Here is a 25,618-nt window from a genome sequence, read left to right on the forward strand (position 1 = left end):
GCTGCCTCCGGCGGGCGCTGTCCACACCGCAGTGCTGAAGTCGCGAAGTGCAGCCGGCCGCAGCACTCAGGAGAACGGTTGCCGTTCGGGTTCGGCCCCGCGGTCCCGCGCCCGCTGAAATGGTCGAGCCTGTCCCCGCCGGCGGCCCCGGGCAAGGGGGGAGGAGACGGGGGAGGGCCGCGACCAGTTGGGCATGCGCGTCCCGCTCCGCTCCCGCGGCCTCGGCAGCCGAGGCTCCTTCCCGCCTGGTCCCGGGGGGAGCGGCTGCGCTGCCACCACGCCTGAGGGAGGGCCCGTGTCGCCTGTATGCCCGAGTGCGGACAGCGTGGGACGGCATTTCTCTTCGCACCGGGCTGGACCCCGCAGCTCAGTGGCCAGGCAAACTCCGGGAGCAGGCTACAAGAAATCCGAGCAGCTCAACCCCTCCCAAAGCCTTCCCCGACAGTGCATCTATGGGGAAGGCTTTGGTCTGAAGTGGGCTCGGCTCGGCAAGGTGGGCTGCACACGCTTTGTAAGCTGCAACAGGGAAATTCGGCCCTGCAGAGGAGGCCTGCGAATCATTTACTTCTATTTAAGCCCTTTCTACAGGGCTTAATTACACAGTAAAGACACAGGCATCAGTGACTCTTTCTACTACAAAGAGAGGACATTAAAAGTTTAATTACAGCATATCCGACTCTTTAGAATTTAAAAAAGCAATAGCACAAGTGACAATAACCATGTAAGCTAATTCTAAGCATTTTCAGAAATTAAAATCTAGCCTTTGCAGAAACAGACCATCGACAAATCCTTAGGGATGTGAGGAAGACATTTCCACTGGTTTATGGCAGAACAAAGGATCACAGCAGGAGCTCTTTTCAGAACTATTAGATCCGCTTCCAAGATGGGAGATAAATCATAGTGTTTTTTCTTCAGAAAAAAACTCATAATTTTGTAGTCATAATTGCATACATGCTGAAAACACTTTAACATCAGAAATTTCATCACCTGCTAATTGCTAAAATAAAATGTTTAATCATAGAAAAATGACTGGGTAAAACTTCTGGCTTCTCACTACATCTCTGTTTCGTTTGGCATCATTTACATCATCTACTACTACACATCCCTCTTCCCAATGCAGAAACAATACAGTGAAGAGCATAAGCTCTTCTATTTTGGATTCTATTTTGGCTCACATACAATCAACCCATTTTCTATTATAGAACTATTTATTTCCAGTGATGATTCATGATCCAGAAAGAATACCACTTGCCTATTGAATGCCAAGGCAAACTTACAGGAATGGCAATTAGAATGTTTTTATTGTGGTGAATGTAGTTGATATGGAGCCTAAAGGAACAGCTGAAATGCAGCCTTTCAGTGCTATTTTTGCAGTTGTTTTATAACTGCACTTCCAGGTTTTTCATCTAGCTGATGAAAACAGAAGGCAGATGAAAGCAGAAAAAAACAAACAACCCAACAACTCACTTTGCCAAATGTATGCCTGGATGGTAGACATTCCTTAATTCTGTGGATTTGCTTTTTATACTTACATCATGCTAAATGATATAGTAAATATTCTAGTGCTTACAAAGAAAAAAAGAAAAAGGTTGGCAGAGTTACTGGTGATCTATATGCAAGACAGTAGATACATCTATAATCACCTGACAGTAATTCATATGTTTTGCACATATGTGTGCACTATGAATAGTCCTGATCAACAGTATGAGAAATTAATCATGTGCAAACCTGAGGGTTTGTACAAGTCATTTTACATACAGCATTTATTTGTATACCATATACAGTGAAGGACCCTAAACTGAATAAAAGAAAAAAATCAAAGCTATTGATATTTCAGCATTTATTCAGTGTATTCTATTAGCTTCATCAGCAGCTTTTCCAATGCTTATTGAACTTATATTTTTTTGTATTGCAAAGCTTACAAGCTTTTTGGGCTTCTACAACATAAGATGATGTCTTTACATGAGGGTTTCTTAACTGAGATATTCTCAACCAATTAATTTTGTAAAATGAACTTTAAAAATACCTGTCCAAATCTTTAAATCTTTCATCTTAAACTACTGACCTTGGTTTGTTCCTTTTACCCCCACTTTTTTCCTTTTCTGAAAATAAATCAATTTATATCTTTGAACTTCAGCCTGATTTTCTGACCAGATGCATATTGGAGATGAAGGGATACTTTTTCCTTGGAAACACATAGCTTAAAAAGGATTACTTCAGTTTCTTCCCTTTTTCTAGAAAAACAAAACACAACAAAACAAAAAAACACTTTTGAACTGAAATACAAATTAGAAAATATCAAGCAATTTTGTTTCAGAAAAATATGTGTAATTAGAAAAGGCTTACCTGGGTTTCTAAAATGGAATTAAGCATCCAGACCTACATAGATACAGTATTATTTTAGTATGCTGTCTTTGGCGAGACGGTTGACTCATATATTTAAGTGGCATTATGCTTTTTTCTTGTTCACAGGAAAAAGTGAGAGAAAAACAATTCTGATAAAAAATACAGTAAAAACTATCTGAATGTATCTTGTTGCAATTGGCTGAAGATTTAATTACACAAATTTGTAAAGGCATATCCTAACAGATCAGGTAAACATGCTGTGAGATGCACTTATCATAGAATGCTTTAGGTTGGAAGGGACTTTTAAAGGTCATCTAGTTCAGCCCCCCTGCAGCGGCATCTTCAACTAGAACAAGTTGCAGAGAGTACTGTCGAACCTGACCTGGAATGTTTCCAGGGATAGAGCATCTACCACCTCTCTGGGCAACCTATGCCAGTGTTTCACCACTTTCATTGCAAAACAGTTCTTCCTTCTAGGCCATCTAAATCTCCCCTTTTAGTTTAAAGCAATCACTGCTTGTCCTATCACAACAGGCTCTGATAGAAACACTGCCCCCATCTTTCTCATAGACTCCTTTAAGTACTGAAAGGTCTCCCTGGAGGTTTCTGTTTTCCAGGCTGAACAAGTTCAACTCTCAAAACAGAGTTGTCTGTCAAGCTGTCTGATCGTTTTTGTGGCCCCTGCTGGATCTGCTCCAACAGGCCCATGTCCTTGTGCTGAGGCCTCCAGAGCTGGACACAGCATTGTAGGTGGTGTCTCACCAGAGTGGAGTAGAGGGGTAGAATCATCTCTATCTCACCCATTTTCCCTTGCAGTGTGAAATATCTGTGGAAGTTACCTGGTACCCTTCTTTCATGTGCTCAATTCATTGCTTTGCCAGTGTGTGCTTAGTTCTGTCTCAGCCACAAACTCCTGCAACAGCCATGTATGGACCAGAAGGCATGTCACAGTGCTTCAGAGCAGCGCTAGGATATGGCCTGTGCCTGACTAACAGAGAAGGAATTTTACTCATAATTGAAATCACTTCTCTGGGTACCAAATGTAAAACAGATTCTGTTTATTTAGGTTCTGCAACTACTCCTATTCAGCTATGGTGACATAAACCCAACATTAAATTGGAAGGCAGAATATTAGAAAATGTCAGAAGTATTATCTATTGAGGCAGAAAAATATGGTAATCTTTAATCTTATAAATCCACACTTTTCACGTGTGAAACGTCCTTTGTTTAATTCACAGAAATAGTGAATACAGAGGAGCTCTGTGACAAAAATCTTCCCAGGACACTAAACCCTGCCACCTGCCGAGAGAGAGAAAATTGCCTCAGGAACAGCTCCTCTGGGACCCTCTCTGCCCAGACCAGTCTCTAGACGTTTCCACCCACGCCTGAAGAATATTTCACACTGTTTTTTCGAAAACCACCTTTGAATGTCTTTGTTTTGTTATTCTGATTTACAAAAGAGCTACTGCTGACTAGCACAGGCTGCCCAGAGAGGTTGTGGAGTCCTCTCTGCGGACTTTCAAAACCCGTCTGGATGCATTATTGTGCGGCCTATCTAGATAATCCTGCTTTGGAGGGGGGGTTGGACTCGATGATTTCTGGAGGTCCCTTCCAACCCCTAACATGCCTGTGAACGCGGTCAGGCTGGCTTCTGCTCCTGCACTCCTCGGCCGGGCAAGACTCCCTTGGCGGGGATCTGCACGTATCTCGACGATCAGTGACCGGCAGACGGCGGGCACCAGCCCAGGAGGCCGGACAGCGCTCGCCTGACCTTCTCAAAAGGCTGTATTTCAGCTCCATCTTCGGGCTCAGCTGCCAGCGCTACGCTGCCGACGCAGCCTGGGATATGTCGGCCGCGACAAGGCGGAGGACACCAGAAGGCAGCGGCGCGCGGGCGGGGCCAGGCGCTGCGGGAACGCCTCCCGCCCACCCCTCGCGGGGCGGTCCCATCACAGCGCCCTCTCGCGCCTGGCTCCCTCGGTCTGAGGCCTGCGAGCTCCTCCCGTCCCGCCCCAGCGGCGGAGTAGCACCGCCTGCTGCCGGGCGGGTGCGCCCCGGAAGTACGCGATGAGGCCGGCGGGGGCTGTGGCCCGGTCGGGCTCCTCCCTTCCGGGCGGCGGCGGCGAGGGGATCGCGGCGAGACCCACCATGAGCGACGTAGTGGAAAGGACGCTGAGCGTGCTGCCCGGGTTGCTGGGACAGCACGACCTGGGCGTCGGGCTGAGGGGCTCTGGGGGCCCTGGCAGGGTTTCCGTCACCTCCCGGCTCGGGAGCCTCATCCGGAGCATCACGGCACTCACTTCCAAGCATGTACGGGCTGCGGGCGACCCCCTGGGCAGGCCATACCGGGCGTCCTGGTTTTCCCGCCGCGTCCAAGCGGGTGGGGGCCGGGCCTTACTCCTTCCCCTTCCCGTCGCGCGGCCTCAGTGAGGTGCCGGCAGGGTGCAGCGGGGCTCTGCGGGCCGCTGAGGGGGGGCGGGGGGTGTGCTGTGGGCCTGGGACGCAGTAGCTGGGTTATAGTGCAGTTACCTGGGGTGCATTAAGAAGAGTGTGACCAGCAGGTGGAGGGAGCTTCTTCTCCTCTACTTTGCCCTAGTGAGGCCACATCTGGAGTACCGTGTCCAGTTCTGGGCTTCCCAGTTCAAGAGAGGGATCTGCTGGAGAGAGTCCAGTAGAAGATGAAGATGAGCAGGTGATGAGGAAAGGCTGTTTAGCCTGGAGAGGAGCAGACTGAGAGGGGCTCTCTTCAGTGCTGATCAACATCTACAGAGCAGGTGTCAAGACAGTGGAATCTGTCTATTTTCAGTGGTGCCCAGTGACAGAAAGAGGGGCAACAGGCCCAAACTAGAACCCAGGAAGGTCCACCTAAACAGAAGTAAAAACTTTCCTTTGTGGGTGATAGGGCACTGGAGCAGGCTGCCCAGAGAGGTGGTGAAGTCTCTTGTCAAGAGATTCAAAACCTGCCTGGACATGCAGCCTGCTTGAGGTGAATCTGCTTTAGCATAGGGGTTGGACTAGATGATTCCCAGAGGTCCCTTCCAACCCGTACCAGTCTGTGATTCTGTGATATTCTTGCTGTGTAATGTGGTTCTGTGGGGACATAGTATGCAAGCAATAAAGTATTGCTTGCAGTGCTTGAAACAAGCAGCCTGGTGAGAGTACTGAAAATGAGGTATATCCTGGTTTTGAGAAGACTTGGTAGAACTGTTAAAATTACCATTTTTTAAAATTTTGTTTCATATATTGCTTCAAAGTTTATTTGATAGTAAAAGTTTAATTTTTCTAGGAAGAAGAAAAACTAATCCAGCAGGAGCTCACCAGTTTGAAAGCAACAGTTTCAGCCCCCACAACAACACTTGTAAGTTCTGGCTGTGGGAACAGCAGACCAAAGGTGAAGAAAAGCAGTGCTCTAATTCTTTGCCATGTGGAGTGTACGAGTTAGGATTGATAATAGATGTTTAATTATCAACATTAAAACCAACCAATGTTTGTGGTTCTGCAGCACAGTTATACTAGTGAGGAGACTGTGATTCTGTTTGGTGTGAACAAATGGTAACAACATGGTGCCTAGAGGCATCTGTTCTCTAGTTTTGACGTAATGCATACAGAAAAAGCTAGATTTTTTTGCAGGCTGTCTTGTTCCTATAATGAATTTGTGCTGTATAGGAAGCTGTGCTTATATGCACTGAGTTGATGCCTTCTGGTTTGAGTTGGTTAATGCATATCTCAGTCCCATAAGAGAAATTTTTTGAAGGGAAAAATAAATTTTCACCTCTCCTGTAGAGAAAACTTGTCATAGGCAGTAGTGTAGTGATTGGTAAAAAATAATTTGCATTAGCAGTGTCATCACCTAACGCTTTAGGTAATTCATGTTTTTTGTTAGTTGTAATTAATCTACTGTTGATCACAATGCATGCTAATTAAAACAAGATAACATCTTTAAGGGCAATGTATGTGGAGTTCTGCACTTATAGTTAAGAACTGATATTGGTTTGCTGAAGAGCATCACAGCAAAGGAAAAATTACAAGATTTTAGAAAACAAGTGAATGCATGTATGTTTCTATCAGATAAAATCTACTTCATTAGAGCAATGAAGAGGATTATAAACATAGCTTAAAATTCTCAGTAATTTTAGTTTTGATTTTCAGAAACTGATGAAAGAATGTATGGTGAGACTCATCTACTGTGAAATGCTGGGGTATGAGTCTTCCTTTGGATATATCCACGCAATCAAGCTTGCACAACAAGGAAATCTTTTGGAGAAAAGAGTTGGTATGTCCCTGTTGCTCTAGCCTTAATATTCCAAATTGTATTTTTAAAATTTCTTAGTTTGTGCGTACTTAAAACATTTTACTTTTTGGGTCTTGTTTCATAGGCTCTCACTCCTCTTTGAAAATAACCAAATCCCTAATTAGCGAGCTGTGCTGTATCTGTTTGTAGAACAGAAGGTGGGGGAAATTATTCTGAACCGTCAGTTGTTTGTTGTTTTGAATTGTGGCACCCGTAAAGAAGAAATATATGAGAAATTTTGTTAAAAAACACATGAAGCTGAAAATTACTTTCTGTCAGGATCTGATTTCTTTTTCAAGTGCTGTAGTACAAGATACTAATGTCAGAAAAATATTTACTGGTTTGATGCTTGTAGTGTTTTGTTTTTTTTTTTTTTTAGTTTAGAAGCAGTTGTAGGAAATGAGGCAGATGGGAAGATCCTTACAGCTGTGGTGCAGAAGGCTCTGAGGAGATGTGAAAGGCTAGTTCAGACTTCTCTGAAATTTCATGCTCATGTGATTTCCTTACCTGGCAGTGTGGCTGTTAACTTTTTCCACTAGTTTAGTTTAAAGTAGCTGTCAGCCTGTCTCATTTGGAGAATTTCCTTGCAGTTGCTGATCAACTGCCTAGTGAAGACATTTCTTCTTGTTTGCAGAGAAAATGGTTTAACTCCAAGCAATACTATGTCTGCATACACAGAAGGAAGGCAATATCTTGCGGGATATGCTTGTTTGATATCCTTTGTTTGAATTTCACCTGGATCATCCACTCAAGTATTGGAGTTTCTGAGAGAATGCATTACAAGTGATGATTTAAAGTTGCTTTATCCCCAAGTAATGAAAACCAGTGCACAGGTGCTCTGGTAGGGATTAAGAAATTCTATCTTCACCAAAGCTGTTTTGAAGAAAACTTTGTGACCTCTGTAAGTGTCAAGAATCAAATGTGTCCTCTTATTATTTGATTTGAGACCTCTCCATACTAGGGCTAGACTTTGGTGAATGTAGGTGGCTTAGTGTTCTCTGGACACAGAATGCCCTTCAGCTTTGATCTGGTAAAAGGATCTTATAAAGAGTGTCTGTGGGGTTTGTTGTTGTTCTGCAGTTATATGTGACAGATGAGGATAACCTTGTCAATTCTTGATGCAGTATACCAAAGTTTTTCTTAAGGAATTGTTGTCAGTTGATCTAGTCAAGGTGGGTTACTCTTTTACCCAATATGAGCCTCAGTGAATGAGAATGAACTACATTTTTGCAGATGTCCTTAGCTCATCCAGTTTATAGATTCACAAGCAGACAGATCAGTCTGATAGCCCAGACAATACAGTTATTTGTGCCTAATTTTTCTGTTAGATGCCTAAGCTCTGAATGAACCAAGACCTTTAAGACCCATCTCTGAAATAAAAATACTGTCATGAGTTGTGGCTCACCTTCCCCACCACCAACTTTAAATTCCTTAATTTAAAAGGAAACGAGGCCTTGAAGAAAAATGTTTCTGTCGAGTTTCTTTTCTGGGATTCTGGAATGGTTTCTTCCTTCTTAAGAAATAAGGGAGTTTTTTCCATAAGATGGTGAATTCACTCGTCTGTATTTCAAGTTCAAGTTGAATATTAGTTTTATTTAAAAATGAACTTTATTTTTTGAACAAAGAGAAGGAGGTGCACTTGTGTTGTTTTAATCTGGAAGTAACACATGTTTTTTTCTGTGCAGAGAAGATAGTAGATTTCCCATGGTGTTCTTGGCTGATTTCTTATTTCTCAGAGCTTATGAATTATTGGCTGTCTTTTGTTGAGCTTTGATGCAACTTAAATATAGCTGATTTGTCTGGAAATAAAAGAAAGTCCCAATACTTAAAACATGCGCAACTGCTGCCCAACAGAGGAGTTTTTATTTGTTGGGTTTTTATAATTAACTCTTGCATTATAGAAAGTCTTATTAAGTTTTCTGTCTTAAAGTTGATTATTGCTTGAAATTAGTAATGAAGATTGTTTTCTTTTATAGGTTACTTGGCAGTTTCTTTATTTCTGCATGAAAATCATGAACTGCTACTTCTACTTGTGAACACAGTTGTGAAGGTACAGTGTTTTTGGAGGTCTGGAGGTAAACTGGGACCAATTCTTTCAGTTTTGTGTCACATAACGTTCTGTCTTGTTCTTTTAAATTTGCGAACTCTTTGGTTAGCAATGAAGATTGGAAATAGCTTTTCCTGGCTTTTTGATTTAATCTTGGTGTTCCTGCTGTTGAAGATGTATTTTACTTTTTTTTTTCAAAGGAGATATAGTATAAAGTTTCCTTTATACAATGTGCCAATTATATACACTCTCAACTCCAAGAGGAGCCATGCGTGCATATTTCAGTGTAAACTTTTCCTTTTAGCTGACAGCAAGTATCTATTGGCTTCTTTGATTTCTTTTAATAATTTTGATAGAAAATGGAAATATGCTTCGAAATGACACTAAAAATGTGTTACCAAATAATATTTCACAGGTGTTATCTTCCATATTACTGCCTCTTCTATGGGGCAAGTGTGGCTTATTGTAACTCTTCTGTGTAGTGATTACTTTTATGTTACAGTGGGCCAAAGTCACATAAATTATATACTGAAAGTGATTCTTGTTTTGTTGTTGTGATTAAAAACTGGTTTATAATCCTTAAAAATCTTACTTGAAACTAGTAAACATATAGAAAGAAGTGAAAAATGAGAGTCCACAAAGAACTAAACCAAAACAAGGATGAAAATCTATCTGGGACAAATGGCCAGAACCCAATAATGATGTCAATTGGAAATCTCAGGTTTCATTTGTTTTGAAAAAATAACCCTAGTCTTATATTTCATGTATTCATCTGTCCTTTTATTGGCTTAAGGTTACAATGAGCTATATCTACTACTTTTAATTGCATTTGAGACAGACTGAATTTTTATTCTTTCTTTTGTACAATATTTCATGTAGTTTGCATTCGCTTCTTAGGGAGTAGGTAATGTTTTGTTTTGGTGTGCAGATCTGTAATCACCAGTATTATTGAGCTTGCTCTTTTTTTCCTTTTTTTATTTTTTTTTGGGCTAGATCAGAGGCACTAGAGAGAATACTTCTGAATCCTGAGAGAAGTGCCTCATCCCATTGATCCAACTGGGGACTCAGCATAGTTGTACAATCATCAAACTATTTCAGTAAATGAACACTGATTGTAGCTCTATGTGTTAGTCTTGCACATGTTAGTCTTGCATATGTTTAAAGTATGAATGTAGTTCTATAACATGAATGTGAGGAGCTGCTTGTTCCTTCTCCCTGTATAAGAGAAGAGGAGAACCCAATTAGCTCAGTGAGAGCTGACACTTCTCACAGGCAAGCAGACAACAACAGAATGGCTGCCAGTGATGCTTAATGCAATTGGGCTGTGCAGATGGGTTAGATCCAGCCTTTTTGTGAAGGACTTGGGGTGTCTGTGCAGAATTTAAAAGTCTAAATAAAAAATTATTGTATTCTTTCAATGATTTTTAACAGGACTTACAGAGCACTAATCTAGTAGAGGTGTGCATGGCATTAACCATTGTGAGCCAGATCTTTCCACGGGAGATGATTCCAGCTGTTCTTCCCCTAATAGAAGATAAGCTCCAGCATTCAAAGTATGTATTCATTTACAGAACTTCAAGTTGCCGTGTATGATCAAATGTCTTAATTTTGTTGATAGTTTTGATAAACTGGTGTGTTTTTTCTCTGAGCTGATCTTTCTAGACAGTACCTCCAAAAAACTGCTCCTCTTGTCTCATTTATTTATAGTCTTGACAAAATATTAGATAGGTATTCATTTTTTTTTTCATAACCACTTTTTAATCTGATTCAGCTACTGGAGTCCTTTCAAAAAATATGTGGATGAGAATATATTTGTAGAGTAAGTGAAGAACCAGATTAGAATCCTTCAATACTTCACTAATATGTTTTTTCGATAAAGCTTTTTACAGATATTTTGATAAAATTGTACCTGCAGATAATCAAAGAATTCAAGGGTATTGATTCTTAATTTACTTAATGCTATCCTTTGTATGAGATATTAGAAATTATAAGTGTTGTGTTGATTACAAAGAGAACTGTAGAGTCAAGTGACTCAGGAGCTTCTAGACAGGTATTTTTTTAGAGCTGCACATGTGACCACAACAGATTAGTGGCCAGTTGCATTGTTTATTTGGTGGCCATTCTTTTGAATCAAGCTCTACTACACTTTTAAGTTTGCTTTGCTACTTCCTCACTTAGGTGGGACTTGCAAAGTTGTTCATAAAATCTGTAAAACATAAGTTCTCACCTGTCTTGAAATGGTGATGTTCTGATTGCTGGCCACATAGATTCACAGCTCTGCAGATCTAACAAGTGCAAAGTTTCTTAAGTCAAGTACTTAAAATACACAAACAGCATAATTTAATTTTGTGTAAATTTTGTTTCTTTTCAGGGAAATTATCCGAAGAAAAGCTGTTCAGGCCTTATATAAATTCTATCTCATTGCTCCTAACCAAGTTCAACATATTCATGATAAGTTCCGGAAAGCCTTATGTGACAGGGATGCTGGAGTCATGGCTGCTTCTTTGCATATTTATCTTCAAATGATTAAGGTAGGCAAAGAATTAGGGGCACAACTGAACTTGGGAGCAATTTTAAAGTTTAAATGTTTTTATTTTAAGTACATAGTGTACTGTACAGAAGCTTTGCAGAAAGAAAATGTTACTGTTAGACAAGTTAATCTGTGTGATCATAGATGTCTGTTAAAGGATCTAAGTCTATAGTGCGTTAAAGGGTTTGCTCAAATTTGCTTGTAAATAGATTTTTTTTTTTTTTTTTTTACTATTGCCTTCAACTCAACTTGCCTTCCCTCCTTTGCAAATATGTGAGAGAAGAACAGAGGTTTAAAGTGAAGAGTTTACAGGTGTTGAGGGATGAGAGAAGAGGGTATTTTGATATTACTGAAGTTGTGGATTATTTTTATTTTGACATACTTTATCAAAATATTTGAATTTGAATTCATATTATGTAGGAAAGCTCATCTGGGTACAAGGACTTGACTGGGAGCTTTGTGACAATCCTAAAGCAGGTAGTGGGAGGAAAGCTTCCTATTGACTTCAACTATCACAGTGTGCCAGCACCATGGCTACAAATTCAGCTTCTAAGAATACTGGGGCTGTTAGGAAAAGATGATCCAAGGTAAAAAAAATCTTTCTCTGTAATGAATATTTTGAAGGTTAACACAATATAGTCATAGCCTGTACCTCAAACAGCTTTCTGGGGTTTTGGTTTTTTTTGTTAGTTTGTTTGATTTGGTTTGCCTTTTTTTTTGTTGTTGTTACTATATATATGAGAGGATTTCACTACTGAGTTCCTTTTAATATTTTTTATTAACCAACACAATGAGCAGATACTTTTTAGCATGAAAAGTTAATTTCTTAGATTGGCTAAACAGTCAATTATCGTTGGAATATGCTTGAAAGATATTTTTGCTGGGACTTCCGTTACTAGGTCACAAAACAACTGTGGAAGTCCAGAGTAAAGATATTTTAAAAAGCGGCATCATTTTGTGAGGACCTCATTGTCAGTCATCCTTTTCCTGTTGATACTTTGTTTTTCTTACAAGTAGTGAAGGAAGTGGTGGGGTTTTTTTTTTCTTTATTTCTTTAGGAAGCCACAACATCTTGTTAAATGCCATTTAAAAACATGTTATGGAGCTCTTTCATGTTAAAGCAAGTGTAGAAATGAATAATTTGTGTTAGAGATTTCAATGCTAGTGTTAGAAATATTTGGTAGAATAAGGCAATGTGCTTGTTAGTGCCTCAAATAATTTTAAATATTTTATCTTGTTAAATAGGACAAGCGAATTGATGTATGATGTCCTAGATGAATCTTTAAGAAGAGCAGAGATAAATCATAATATTACATATGGTGGGTGAAGTTATTTTATGTAATTATCAGTATTTGGAAACAATGAAAATGTGAGTAGTTGATTGTGCTAAGATATTTATGCAGTACTTTTGAAAAATCTAATTGTATTCTTAATAAACAGCAACTGTATTCTGTGGTGTCCAGCTAGTAAATTGTAAAACAGTTGATGCATTGCTGTACAGTGCAGGTTTTTATTATTGAAGTAAACCAGTTTTTTTTTTTTTACTGGGAATTCATCTTGACTCAAAAGCCTTTATACAGTGTTTGCATTGTCAGCTTCTTCATGAAAGCTCTTACTGAATATTGCTGAAGTTGAAATAAATTACAAAAGAAAAATCCTGGTGATGCAGCTCTGTTGGTGAGAATTGCTTACATCTTCTCTTCACCGCCCTGAGAGAAGCAATAAAAAGTGTGCAAGAATGACAGCATCATTTTTTTTACAGCTGTGTCGAGCTTTTCCTCTAGCCACAGTTAATAAAAATGGCACCTCCAGAGTTCAGTGATGGTGATTCCTCTGAGGAGATGTTTTGGGCACACATTTCAAATTTCTAGAACATGGTAGAAGGCTATGTAAATGTCAGTTGTAAATATTATTATCTCCTGAGTAGAGAAAGCTGTATTTGCATCTGCTGCTAGAGTAAAGCAAAAGGAATAATTGGACTGTCCATTTCTTTCCTTAAAAAAAGGTTGAATCATTTATTTGGATTTTTCTTTGTCTTCCCTTCCCTAGGTCTTAATTCTTCCCCAAGCAACCAGATCTGATGTTCTAGAACTAGAACTCTACATTAAGAGCGATTTCACTATTATAAAACCCTAAACCTCCTGTTATTTTATTGTTAAAAATAACATGGCCCAAAGCTCTAGATGTCTAATGCTTACTTGATACATATCTTGTAAAGCATTGTGTAAAATTCACTTCCACTCAGAAAGTGGAGCTTTGGGAAGTATTCTTTTCTTAGTAAATAGTAAATGAGGAAGCAACCTTCAGACATTGAGTGCATTCTGTTTACTGTGTCTGTTCTTTTAGACAAGAAAAGACATTGGGGGTTGTGATGCCTTTATGTATAAGCAATTAACATTTGCAGTTGCTAAGAGTTAAACATTGAATTTAAGTTGTTAATATGCTAGCTTTTCTCAGATTTAGTTTTGTAATGCTTAAGAGTAGTAGGTAGTCATCTATCAGTTCATTTAGAGACTGAATTTCAAGAACAACTGAAATTTACATCATGATTTTAAATGCCAGTTAACACAGTGAAAGCAAATTGGTCTGAAACTATCCCCAAATTGCTGCTACAGAGGATTAATTACTTCTTGTATATTGTTGAGTTTACTTTTTCTCAAACAACAATCAGAATTTTGTTTGTTGTTTTTTTGTTGTTTAGTTAGTTTTCTTTTTTTGTTTGTTTGTTTTAAAAATAGGTATGTTCTTGAGATGATTTTGGCTGTTGGTAGCAGCAATCAGATGAATTATTGAAAAATATTATGTGTCAAATCCTTTTTAGTTGCCCATTGGCTTTATAGAGACTGTCCTAGCCCAGTCTCTTGAGCAACTGTGGATTTCAAGACTGGGAAGAACTTTAAGGACAGGAAGTTGTATGCATGATGCCAAAGGCTAATTACAAAAGATGTATGTACTAAAGAAGATAGTCTTTCATCTTGGTATTATTTATGGCATTATTTATGAATTTAACTATGCAGTTAAATTCAGTGTGGGTGGGACAACACTGCAGTTCCTTGATAGAGTCAATGAGGTTGTTTGTTCATTAACATTATAGAAGTATTTAATACACATTAATTCCAAGTCTTTTTCCCTTCCTCACAGCTATCTTATTTGAATGTGTCCAGACAATTTATACCATTTATCCCAAATCTGAACTACTTGAAAAGGCTGCCAAGTGCATTGGAAAATTTGTTTTGTCACCCAAAATTAATTTGAAATACTTAGGTAAGGATACCTGATTTCATGGAAATGTTTTCAATTTGGTCATAGCAGCATACATACTCTTGCATAATTTCAAATCATTTCTATTCTAGGTTTAAAGGCTTTGACCTATGTTATCCAGCAGGATCCTAATCTAGCACTTCAGCACCAGATGACAATAATTGAATGTCTGGATCATCCAGATCCTATTATTAAAAGGGAGGTCAGTGAATTTTTGAAGATCAGTAAGTTAATAAATGCTAAGATGAGTGATGCAAAATGAGTAGTATAAAAGGCTCAGTTACTGAGAGAGCACTTAAAAACAATGTGACAAGCTGTGTAGATAAGTAGTTTTATTTCATTTAAGACTTGCCAAAGACAGTTGCTCAATTTGGCATCATACTAAAATGTTTCTGTTTCCCTGCTTCCTTTTTTCAGTCATCAGACCCAAGTGTATATATATATATGTATTTTTTCTTTTTCTTTCAGACTTTAGAGCTTCTCTATAGAATTACAAATGGACAGAATGTCATTGTTATAGTTCAGAAAATGCTTGACTACTTAAAAGAAAGCAAAGAAGAATACGCTATCATCAACTTAGCTGGCAAAATAGCAGAACTGGCTGAGAAATATCCTTTTGTTTTTCTGAATTAGCTGAGAAATAGCCTTCTATTTTTCTGAAACTTTGGAGTCAGAGCTCAGGCGAATGTAGCATTTGTTCCTTTCAAAGCATCTTTTATGATCTTTTGAAAGTGTTACAGCTGTGCTTTCCAGTCTTTCAAATGCCAAAAAAATACACAAAGAAAATGCATACAAAAACGACCACAATATTTCTTGTATTTCACTGAGAGAAAGTAATGGAACTCAAACCACTTTAGTTTGACTTTGGATTTTAGTATTAAACCCTTGTTTTCTTAAATTAAAACTTTTTAGTCTTACACCACTGTACTGTGAGAGATGTATCAGCGCTGTTCTGTAATTGTAGGAGTGATCTTCCTGTCGGAGGTCTCTTTTGCTGGTTTATGGACTTTCAGAATAATAATGCACTTTCACAGAAATAAATAAATAAAAGATTATTTAACTATGCCAAACACAAGAGTTGTGATTAGGAATTTGGCATATGGTGGATATTGCTGTTAGACTTACCATTGCCTGATTTTTCTGTATGTATTCCTGTGTGATAATGTATTGTCACATAATGTGTTTACAGGAGACACTTTATAAAAGATACAGGAATATTTCCTCTTCAGTTAGGTTGAGCTGATATTTGACCATCAGACCCCCAGCTATTGGGGAGATCAGGCTGGGTAGCGTATCTGTGGAAAATTGGTTTCCTTAGGAAACACACTAAAAAGGAAAGAAAAGATATGCCTTAGCACTTCATTCCTTAACATCAGGACACATATGCCCCTGACAATGAGTGGTTCATCCAAACAATGAATGCAGTCTTTTCAGTTGGAGGTGATGTTGTGCATCCTGATATCCCAAACAACTTTCTGAGGTTGTTGGCTGAAGGTGAGTAACTCCCTGAATGCTCTGAAGAATTAGATATGTTCCTCAATTGTCTGGGTTTTTTGTTTTGTTTTGTTTTCCTTAAAATGCACTTTCAGATATTTGATGGGAGGTGTTACTTGCATTTCAGGCCAAGCGTGTTTTGTTTTCTATATAGGATTTGATGATGGAAAAGAAGATGATCAGCTACGGATCTATGCAGTGCAGTCTTACTTAGCGTTACTTAAAGAGGAAGACGCATTGTATCCACAAAAGTTCCTTCAAGTTATGAGTTGGGTAAGGTACACACGTGGTCAAAATTGAACGCACAGATTCAGTTAAATACTGAATACACAGATGAAGTGAAATTGTCAAATGTGCTGGTGTTTTTAATAAATATGCCAAATGCTTAGTCTTCAATATTCTGGTTTTACTAGACGATAACAATGCTGAAACCTAATTCTAGCAATCTCTTTTGATGCCTGAGAACTACTTAGGTTGTCATAGTTTATGGAAAAGCTGACTTGCTCCCCTTAAGGCAGGTGACTGTTGTAATGGCTTAGCAGCCACATGCCTTTGACCTCCTTCTGAGAGCATTTCTGTCTTTGTCAAAATTGGGCCAGATATGATTGTGAAATGCATTTTTAGCCTTGCAGGTGACTGCCAAGTGCTATGGTAGTATTGTCTGGTACCTTAGTAAGCTTCCACTTCCACCCAAAGAAGAGGCTGCAGTATGAGCAAATAATATTTTGTAAGGGCCAAATTGTTATGTTTAGCTGTCTTTTTGACACAGCTATTTGCCTTTTAAGAAGCTAAAAGCTGGAGTCTACTGAGGTAAACACAAAGGTAATTTCAAGCCTTTGACATTCAAATCACAAAGGGTAAAGACATAATTTACCATCCTTTAACATTAGTTTCTTGAATGTGGGGTGGATTTTACTATGGTGTTATTCAGTACTACAATCTAATTTCAAAACTGAATGCACTTCTTTGTGTGACTAAGTGCGTGTTTTCTGTTCCTTGTGAACAGGTGTTGGGGGAATATTCCAACCTTGTTACAGATGTTGATCCAGAAGTTATTTTGACAAAGCTACACAGTCTGCTGAAGAAAACATTTGTTACTTCTGAAACTAAAGTGTGGATAATGGCTGCAGTCTCCAAGATAGCATCACATGTATCTAGTTCAATGACAGTTGACAAACTAATCCAAGAATTCAGCAACTCTCTAGATACCTGCATGAGACAGTATGCCTTTGAATTGAAGCATCTATGTGAAGACAAAGCACTGATGAAAAACTTGCTTCCATTTGATGCCAGTTGCAATGACATAGTGGTAAGACAGCTGTGATGTGTGTGCTTCATGAAACTCTTTGTAGTTCAGGAAGTTGAATATATTGAAAGAAAAATGTTTTTTAAATGAATGACATTTAACAATTCTCACTGCTGCCAGTGTTGTCTGCTTAAAGTGAGTGTTCAGAAACATACCTTTTGAGGCATATGTGATGAATCATAATGTTCTACACAGTTAGTAAGCTGGAATAGCTTTTAACAAAAGTTTTTTTTAACAAAGTCTGTTTCAATATACTTAACAATTTCTCTTAATACAGGAACTTTACTGGGAGATATCAGACAGAACATCCTGATTTACTGATAAGACACAGTATTCTTCTGATAGCATCAGGCTGATGTACAGAAAATATTTTCATTGCTTTCCCACTTTCCTTAATTCTGTGTAGGTAGATGCTTCCTTATCTTTTCTGGATGGTTTTGTGGCTGAGGGACTTGGTTGTGGTGCAGCACCATATAAGCCTCATCACCAGAGACAACAGGAAAAACTTTCTCAGGAAAAAGGTGACTGTTAATTTACTGCATTTATGAAGTAGCTGGTAAATTGCTTGATAAGTATTAACAATCAATCTGAGTGTACAGTTGAAGTTATTTTTTTAAAGTAATATTTTCTTAATTTTAACGTATCTCTTGTCACTCACAAGACTGTTCCACGTCTGTTGAGATGTATGTAACTCTTTCTGTGTCATAGGCTGCTGTTCTGTACGTGAGAACGTTTTACTATGACCTCTACTGATCTGTGAGATTTGAAATTTGTGAGATTTATTTATAACCTCACTATATCAAGCACTTAGTTTTGACTATGGAATTAGAGTTTGCCATAGTAAGCATTATGAACTTAGCTTATGATTTACCTAGCATAGGTACAGATAAAGACAGCACTATGTGCTTTCATTTATCTAAAAACAACCTAAAACTTTACCTATAATGCCTTTTTTTTAATTTTTACTTTTATTTACCATAGAAATATTGTTTACTTTATTATAGCCTGTCAAATAAGAATTTCTTTTAGACACTTCTGAATAATTCACTGAGGTTGGAAAGCTTTTCTAATGCTTTCTTTTACTGTTGAGGAATTAGTGAGAGGAGTCTTGTGTACTACATTATCCATAATTAATTTTTTAAAAGGTTTTGACTGTACAGTTAATATATACAATAAATAATATTGTCTTTGCTTACATGTGTAGTTTGACAGAATTTAGCACTTTTCTGAGATAAAGTTGTGAATGCTTATTTCCAAGTCTTAAGTGAAAGTGCTTTGTCACCCAAGGTGTCAAGTATGTTTGGAAAGCAGTGATGTATGGACATAATGCTGTAGACTCAAAATGTTATTTAGAGTTGTGAATAAATGGAAAACTCACTCACTTAGATCCAACACAGTACTTCTGTCTACAAATACTAAGCCTTTGCATATTTTTTTAGCGATAAGCTGTAAAGTTGCTATTTCTGTTTTAATTTTGGCATAAAACCAAATACTAATTGAATAAGTGGTTTAGATAATTCTCTGTATGACCAGAAAACTTAACCTGAGAACAGAAACATCTATTTTGAATGAGGATAGGATCCTGAATGGGAAGCCTGAGAAGTGCAGCAGTACAGCCTATCTATTTTCAGAAAATAGATTTCTTTCCTACTCTTTTTTTTTAGTGCTTCAATGTAGATTCTGTTTGTCTTGCAGCTCTGAATTTTGAACCTTATGGATTGTCATTTGCTTCAAGTGTGTCCTCATCTGGCGTCACTGGCAGGCAGTCCCCTGCTGGTTTATCTTTTGGTTCTGATATGTCTGGTAATAGTGCTGAGACGGGGCATAAAGAGTAAGTTAATTTTGTCTTTGAAATGAGGTACATCTTAGCTTCTGTTCTTGTCAGTATCAGGAGTCCTTGCTTCATTATATGGAACTAAAAGACAATACAGTGCAACTTGGACGCTTCTGTTTCAAATATTTTCTTTGAAATAACTAGGAAGAAGCAAACACTGTTGAACTGCTTTCCTGCTTTCTTCACAAACACCAAATTTAGTGATAGTTAGTGCAGTAAAATTGGAACAGGTTTACATGATGATTACATGATTAAGTGTTTATTTCTCTAGCTTTCTTTTCCCTAGACTATACTCAATTTTTTGCCTTACAATAATTGCCTTTTAATGAAACTTTTTTTTAGATAGAAGTGAGGCTAAGATTTGCAGTGTAAGATACTCTTTAAGTGTTAGAGCACAACTAAATTTCATACCCATAGTTTCATACAAATTATTAATTTCATTTATACTCTGGCACATAGGAAACCTTGGAACTCTTTCCAGATTCTTTAACCAGTTTGTGTAAGAAACTTAGAGTGAGGCTTTTTAGATGCAGGACTTGCAGCATTTGCCTCTGTCTGTTGAATTAACTTCTGCTAGATTTCAGAGTGTCTGAGTACATGACCACTTTTCATGAGAAATAAAAATATTTTCTAAGGGTCTTCTAGTTTTCAGTCTCTAACTTAAGTTACTTTTTAAGGAATCAACAGCAGAATTATTTGAATATGCTTAGAGATTCCCAAAAACTCTCTCCTGGACAGAAAGGCAGTTACTATGTCTATTGTATTAACTGGAAAAAAAATTCAAATACACTATAAAAGTAACCTGAAACTGTGGGTGGAGTTGTCAAGCACAGTCTAATGCTGATGTAGTACAGTTCTGTGCTTAGGACTGAGTCCAAGTTTGCATTTGCAGGGCGTTTTAAAAGTAACAAACGGTGCTGCTAGCTTCATGCACATCTGTTCATGTATATTCCACTCCTCACTCTGTATATCAAAGTTCTAAAAGGTGTTTAGAGTCTTGGCATGTTTTTGTGAGCATGGTGTTCATAGGGTTGTTCCCACTTTTTTTGTGTGCCTCTTTAGGACAAATACCCTGAAACTTGAAGGAGTATGCAAGCTGTGGGGAAAAGAAGGATATCTTCCAAAGAAAGAAAGCAAAGCAGGGAAAGAAGATGAGCCACAAACTGTTTCTTGTGGCAGCTTGTTAGCAGGACAAATGGGTGATCCTCCGGTATCACAATCTGATCAAGTTGCCAGCCTTTCTGAGGAAGACAAAGAGAAGCAGCAGTTAGCATCAACTTTGTTTATTGGGTTAGGATCAAGTGCTAGTGTCAGTCTGGTAAGTGGTTCTTTTTCAGACTTGAGTTTCAAGTTTGTATATTGCCTTATTTACAGTTACAGATATTTATATGCAAATTGAGATCAGATTAGTGTTGTATTCAAATGAGGCAGAGGCACCCAAGTAATGGAAAAACTCTTGGAAATCGCTTTTGTAAGAACCTGAAATGGATTGGATATTACTTGATGGAGCAACCTGTGATGCAGATCTGATTCAGTAACTGAAAATCCTCTCTTTACTTGTTGTATTTCAAATTTTAATCTCTGTTTTCCCTAAAGACTGTTCCTTGACCCAACCTCGCAGAGCTGTTGGCATGCACTTGGCAGTAAGGCTGGAGTTTGGTGTCATATGTCAATACCATTTTTTATTTATGCATGGTAGCATGCAGAACACTAAAGAATTCACCATTAAGTAATCTTTTTAAGACTAGCATTACTTTATAAACCACCTCAAATATCAGTATTTCCTACTGGTTTAACTAGAAAATGTTTACCTGTGCTTACGTTTTAATGGGCACTTTTAGTTTGTGTTTTAGAGAACCTAGAGTCATTCTTGAATTAAAGAGTAATCCAATACCCTGTAAGAAATACAACAAAAGCCTGTTAGTGGATCCATTACAATGTTTGGAATTTGTGTTTGTCATCTGAACTGATCTCTTGATAATTATCTGTCCTTTCTAACTCTGTTTCATGCTGTTAATGGTAATGTAGCTAGTTGCTGGAAAATTCCCTGCCCATTTTTTTTTTCCAGATGGGGAAAGCAGACACAGCTACTCAGAAGTTCAAAAGAAAATCAAAGATAAATGCAACTCAAAGCAGTGAGGAGATGTCAGACTTCCAAAATAGTGCTGCTTCTGATTTTGGTCCCTTACTTGATACAGTACCTATTAACATGGAAGAGGGAAGTCTAAACACAAAGTTAAGGAGAGCTTCCCTGTGTTCCTCAGATATTGTAGAAGATAATACAGCATTTGAAACGCCTCAGTCACTAAAAACATCTGGGCTGGATGATGGACTTTCAGATAGCAGGATGTCACAGTCATCTTTGTTTGATAGTAATATTGAAATTTTTCAGCCTTCTGTAAGTGCTCACTGTGAAAGTGCCAGTAAAATACCCTTGGTCCTTTGCTTACCAGAAGAGCTAGAAGAGCTTCCTCATTCTGAAGTAGTGGAACTTTGTCAGAGTGATGCCTTAGCTCTGTATTTATGTAAGGTGTGGACAGATGACTCTCTGCTGCTCACTGTTTTTGTTTCAAATAAAACCACTTCGGCATTTAATGCTGTGAACGTAGTGTTTGAAGAAACAGAACATTTTCAGGTAAGAAACCTTCCACTATATTTCAAACTCACTTGGAATTTTTTGCTTTTTCACTTGCATTTAAGTGTGCAGTGTTTGGTTAAGATGATAATAACCATGCCTTTTACCCAAAGCATTTTCTTAAAACCTGTGGTATGGCTATTACACAGATCTTGAAGGGTAATGAAAGAAATCCTAGTACAAAACTTTCATTTGGTGCAGAAGTTAACAGCTTGCTTAAGTTCACCTTCGTTTCATTTCCTACTACCTGCCTCTCTAGAACAAGAATTTATGATTTTTCAGTTCCAAATTCAGCTTCATCCTGGTGTTTTAAGACTGAATGTAAACCTAGCCATTCTTACTCAGGATGGTGTGGCCTAAGTTGCCGAAGAAACCATTGCATATTTTTTTTTTTTGTCTGGGTGTGACTGTTTGCATTTATTTGTCTTTGTCTGATAGGCAGCCATGATGCAGTTTCTTCTGTCACATAATTTGTGTAAGATTACTTCAGGCTGGTTGTGTTTAGTTGGGTTTTTTTCTAAAGATGCCACTTGTTTCATTTGTGTTCTCATGTGTCCACTTGATGGTGGAGACAAGTTGGTAATTTTTTTTAACATCAGCTACATCAGGGATTTAACTATGGGTGATAAAAGCATGTGGCAGTCTTGATTTAAAATCACTTGAATAATTGGAAAGCTTTTTTAGGAGTTGCCTATTGGCATGTGACTGTCCATGGATTTTGCAGAAAGAAGCACAGAATTATGAAACCTTGGAGGCACTCATCCAGTTACCACTTCCTAAAGAGAATATAGCAGAATATTTCTTTTAGAATTGACGTAATCAAAGAACTGATAATTGATTTATGAAGTCTCTTTCCTTTCCATTTCTGGCTTGAGTCAAACCCACCATTGATAGAAAGTGGGCATCTCATGTCTAGATTGCCTTGTAATTCACTTCAATTTCCTCACAGACCACTATCACAGATTGATTCTGTGTTACTAGTTTGTTTGGAGAGGCCAGGGACTGCTGAGTAATCTTAAAGTCATCCTTGTGATTAGGGATTTCTCAACTTGCATTTAGCACATAGCTTGGGGTATGTTTCAGTGTTGCTGGCTCTTTATATGTTAGTTTATTTTGGTGCTGAACTACAGGTTCAGGTTCTTGGTCATCAGTTCTTGGTTTCTCTGAGCAGTTGTTCAGGGGGGAGGAGGGTGAATGGGAAAAAGCCAGCTGGAAGAAAGAGATCAACTTCTCCAGTGTTCTAATTCTCAGAATTTTTTTAGATGTTAGTGACTAATTTATCTTGCATGAGAGCTAAAAAATAGTCCAAGAAAAATCAATTGACATAAAAGCCACTTACACAGTTCTATAGCTGTATATTAGCCATTTATACAACTTAACAGCAAGACTTATGTTCTATATTTCTGTTAAAAAATAATACAGGTTTTGGAGAGTCCCACCTACCAGTTTCCTGTAATTGAAGCTAAAAGTGTGAAACTCTGCCAGAAATATGTGTTGATGGACACATTCTGTACAATGGGAAATCTTTCTGGCTCTGTTAGTTACCAGTCAGAGATGGAAACGCACCTTGAATTTTCAATAACTTTATCATTGCTGGACTTCATCAGGTAAATAAAATAAGCTGTAGTTTTAAAAAAATGCGTGTACTCAGGTATTAGGCAAGAGCTGGCTAATGTGGGTGTTGATTATGAAAATGTAAGGCTTCATCTTGAGTAACTAAATTTAATCTAATTGGGATGACTGCTAAAGATAGTAAAATATTATTTAAACACTTATAAAAAAGGGGCAAAGTGGCAGAAGTAATTACAGATCCAGGGATCTGTAATATTGACAGTAGTTGCAGGTTAGAATAGTCTTGGAACTACAGAATGCATTTTTGAGGAGACCAGCAGAATTGAGAGAGTTTTAAAATATTGCAGAATGTAAATGTCAAATTGAAATAGTTGATTTGGGTACAGAGACCCAAACATTACATGAAAAGGCTCATGACTTTTGCAAGGGAAGAATAAAAGAAAACTCATATTTTGCAATTTTGAACGTTGCTTTTATTTTAGGATTAGAAAAAGCAAGTGTTCTTTTTCCAGTAGACTTCTCTGGTTTATAGTGAAATCCACCTCATTTTCCATAATAAAGTCCACCACTCATTGGACTTGCTTTGTCTCTTTCAGTGGGCAGATATCTCAAGGCCATTCATATATTTAGAAATAAAAGGCAAGAAATGGAAACTTTTAAAAATGTTAAGCTGGGAAGAGGAAGAGTTTGTTTCAAGTTGTCTGTATTTTCTTATTGCTTGCTCTATTGTCCAGTTGCTTCCAGATGCAGTTTTTTATGTAACTAAATCTGTTCTAAGAAATACTTTGCTGAGATATGTGGTGAACTTCATTTTAGGCCAATGAAAATGACTACAGAAGACTTTGGAAAGCTGTGGTTGTCTCTTTCCAACGATGTGAAACAAAATATTAAAATGTCATCTTCTGAAGATTCCTTTTCAGCAGCTCTGAATGCACTGCAGCAGAAGTTGAAACTTCACATAGTTGACATTATAGGTGAGTGAAAGTGTACTGTAAGATTGCTTACAACCCATCATTTGTTCTAGCAGTATAAGCATGGGAGCAGGTATCTTATGTTTTAAGGCAGGGAATGTTTAGCTGCACATTAAGCACAAGTGCGTTGTCCTGTGGGCTTTGTCTTACTCAGGGGTCTATGTGAAGGTTGGTATAAAGGTGCAAGTGTACAGCAAAGTGTAGATTTTACAAGGAATTGGGCTTTGAAGAGCTTTGAACAGGACAGAGAAATGGGAATATAGCTTTAAGACAAATACAAAGCTGAAGTTGCATGCAGGAGGCATGATTTTGATGACACATTAGAGGAGTAGGCATAAGAGTAGAAGAGAACAGCAGAATGGAGTTTGAGAGCAAGATATATTTTTTTTGGTGACTATACTATAGCTTTTGTCACATGTTAATTGTTTGTTTTTTCTGTGGCCTCTGTTTTAAGGTAATGAGGGCATACTGGCATGCCAGCTCCTTCCATCTGTACCCTGCCTGCTGCACTGTCGCACTCACTCAGGGATGCTGGCTCTATGGTTCAGATCACCTTGTTCTGCTCTTCCAGATGGTTTGCTCTATCAGTGTCAAAAGGTGATGGAGAAATCCTAGTAACTCTAGTGCCTGCCTTAATCTGTTTGGTGTGAAAAGGAAATCAAAGATATATACAGTTGCACAGATAGTTACCAAAGCTAAATTAAGATACTGCTAGTATTAAAACTTCTGTCCAGCTGGCATTTGTCATGTGGACTTGTGGGCGCAGAATGATGACCTAACATACGCCTGCAAAAACATGCTCAGGACTGTACAGTGACTAACAAGTAATCCATTATTGTTCCTTGTTTAAGTGAAATGTATATTAATTTTGTTGTAAATGACTGAAAGTATTTATTTTTATTATGCAGCTTTTATAGATGCCAACAATTATTCCTTATATCAACTACTTAAATATAATTTTAAAGAAACGTATCTCCATTACGAGGTCAGACTTGATCAGTTAACAGGATCATCTAATTTTACTTGGATTTTAGGGTTCTTTTTCTAAAGCTATTTTTAAGCACTGCTGGCAACAAGACCCCTAATGGTGATTGTATAAAGTAACTTATGTAGCAACAAGTGCATGTTTTGAACACAGTTAGAAGGTTTTTAGTGAGCAACACACTTCCCATAGTCTTTGATCCTTACCATTTAAATAGTAACATCTAAATAGGTTTTCGATAGGAGACAGACATGTGAAAGTGTATGGAAGCACCTCCTGGGGAATGATCTTAGGCCTGTCAGGTTAGTTCCTGTCTGCAGTTCTTCCTGCCTCATGTTTCAGCCACGTT

At 38.1% G+C, this 25,618-nt stretch overlaps 1 protein-coding gene across 1 annotated transcript; it reads left to right on the top strand.

The window, feature by feature from the left end:
• The first annotated feature begins 4,494 nt into the window (after positions 1-4,494).
• AP4E1 (adaptor related protein complex 4 subunit epsilon 1) lies at positions 4,495-25,130 on the top strand. Its single transcript, XM_054387900.1, has 21 exons — positions 4,495-4,656; positions 5,633-5,704; positions 6,496-6,619; positions 8,614-8,687; positions 10,116-10,237; positions 11,056-11,215; positions 11,635-11,801; positions 12,460-12,533; positions 14,356-14,478; positions 14,568-14,677; positions 14,944-15,083; positions 15,857-15,969; positions 16,124-16,242; positions 16,976-17,278; positions 17,682-17,796; positions 18,971-19,106; positions 20,172-20,427; positions 21,178-21,744; positions 23,167-23,351; positions 24,133-24,290; positions 24,742-25,130. Exons 1-21 carry the CDS (start codon positions 4,495-4,497, stop codon positions 24,900-24,902), a joined length of 3,441 nt encoding a protein of 1,146 aa, XP_054243875.1. The 3' UTR covers positions 24,903-25,130.
• The last annotated feature ends 488 nt before the right edge of the window (positions 25,131-25,618 follow it).

This window comes from Indicator indicator, chromosome 16 (genome assembly GCF_027791375.1).
Source record: "Indicator indicator isolate 239-I01 chromosome 16, UM_Iind_1.1, whole genome shotgun sequence".
NCBI classification, from domain to species: Eukaryota; Metazoa; Chordata; class Aves; order Piciformes; family Indicatoridae; genus Indicator; species Indicator indicator.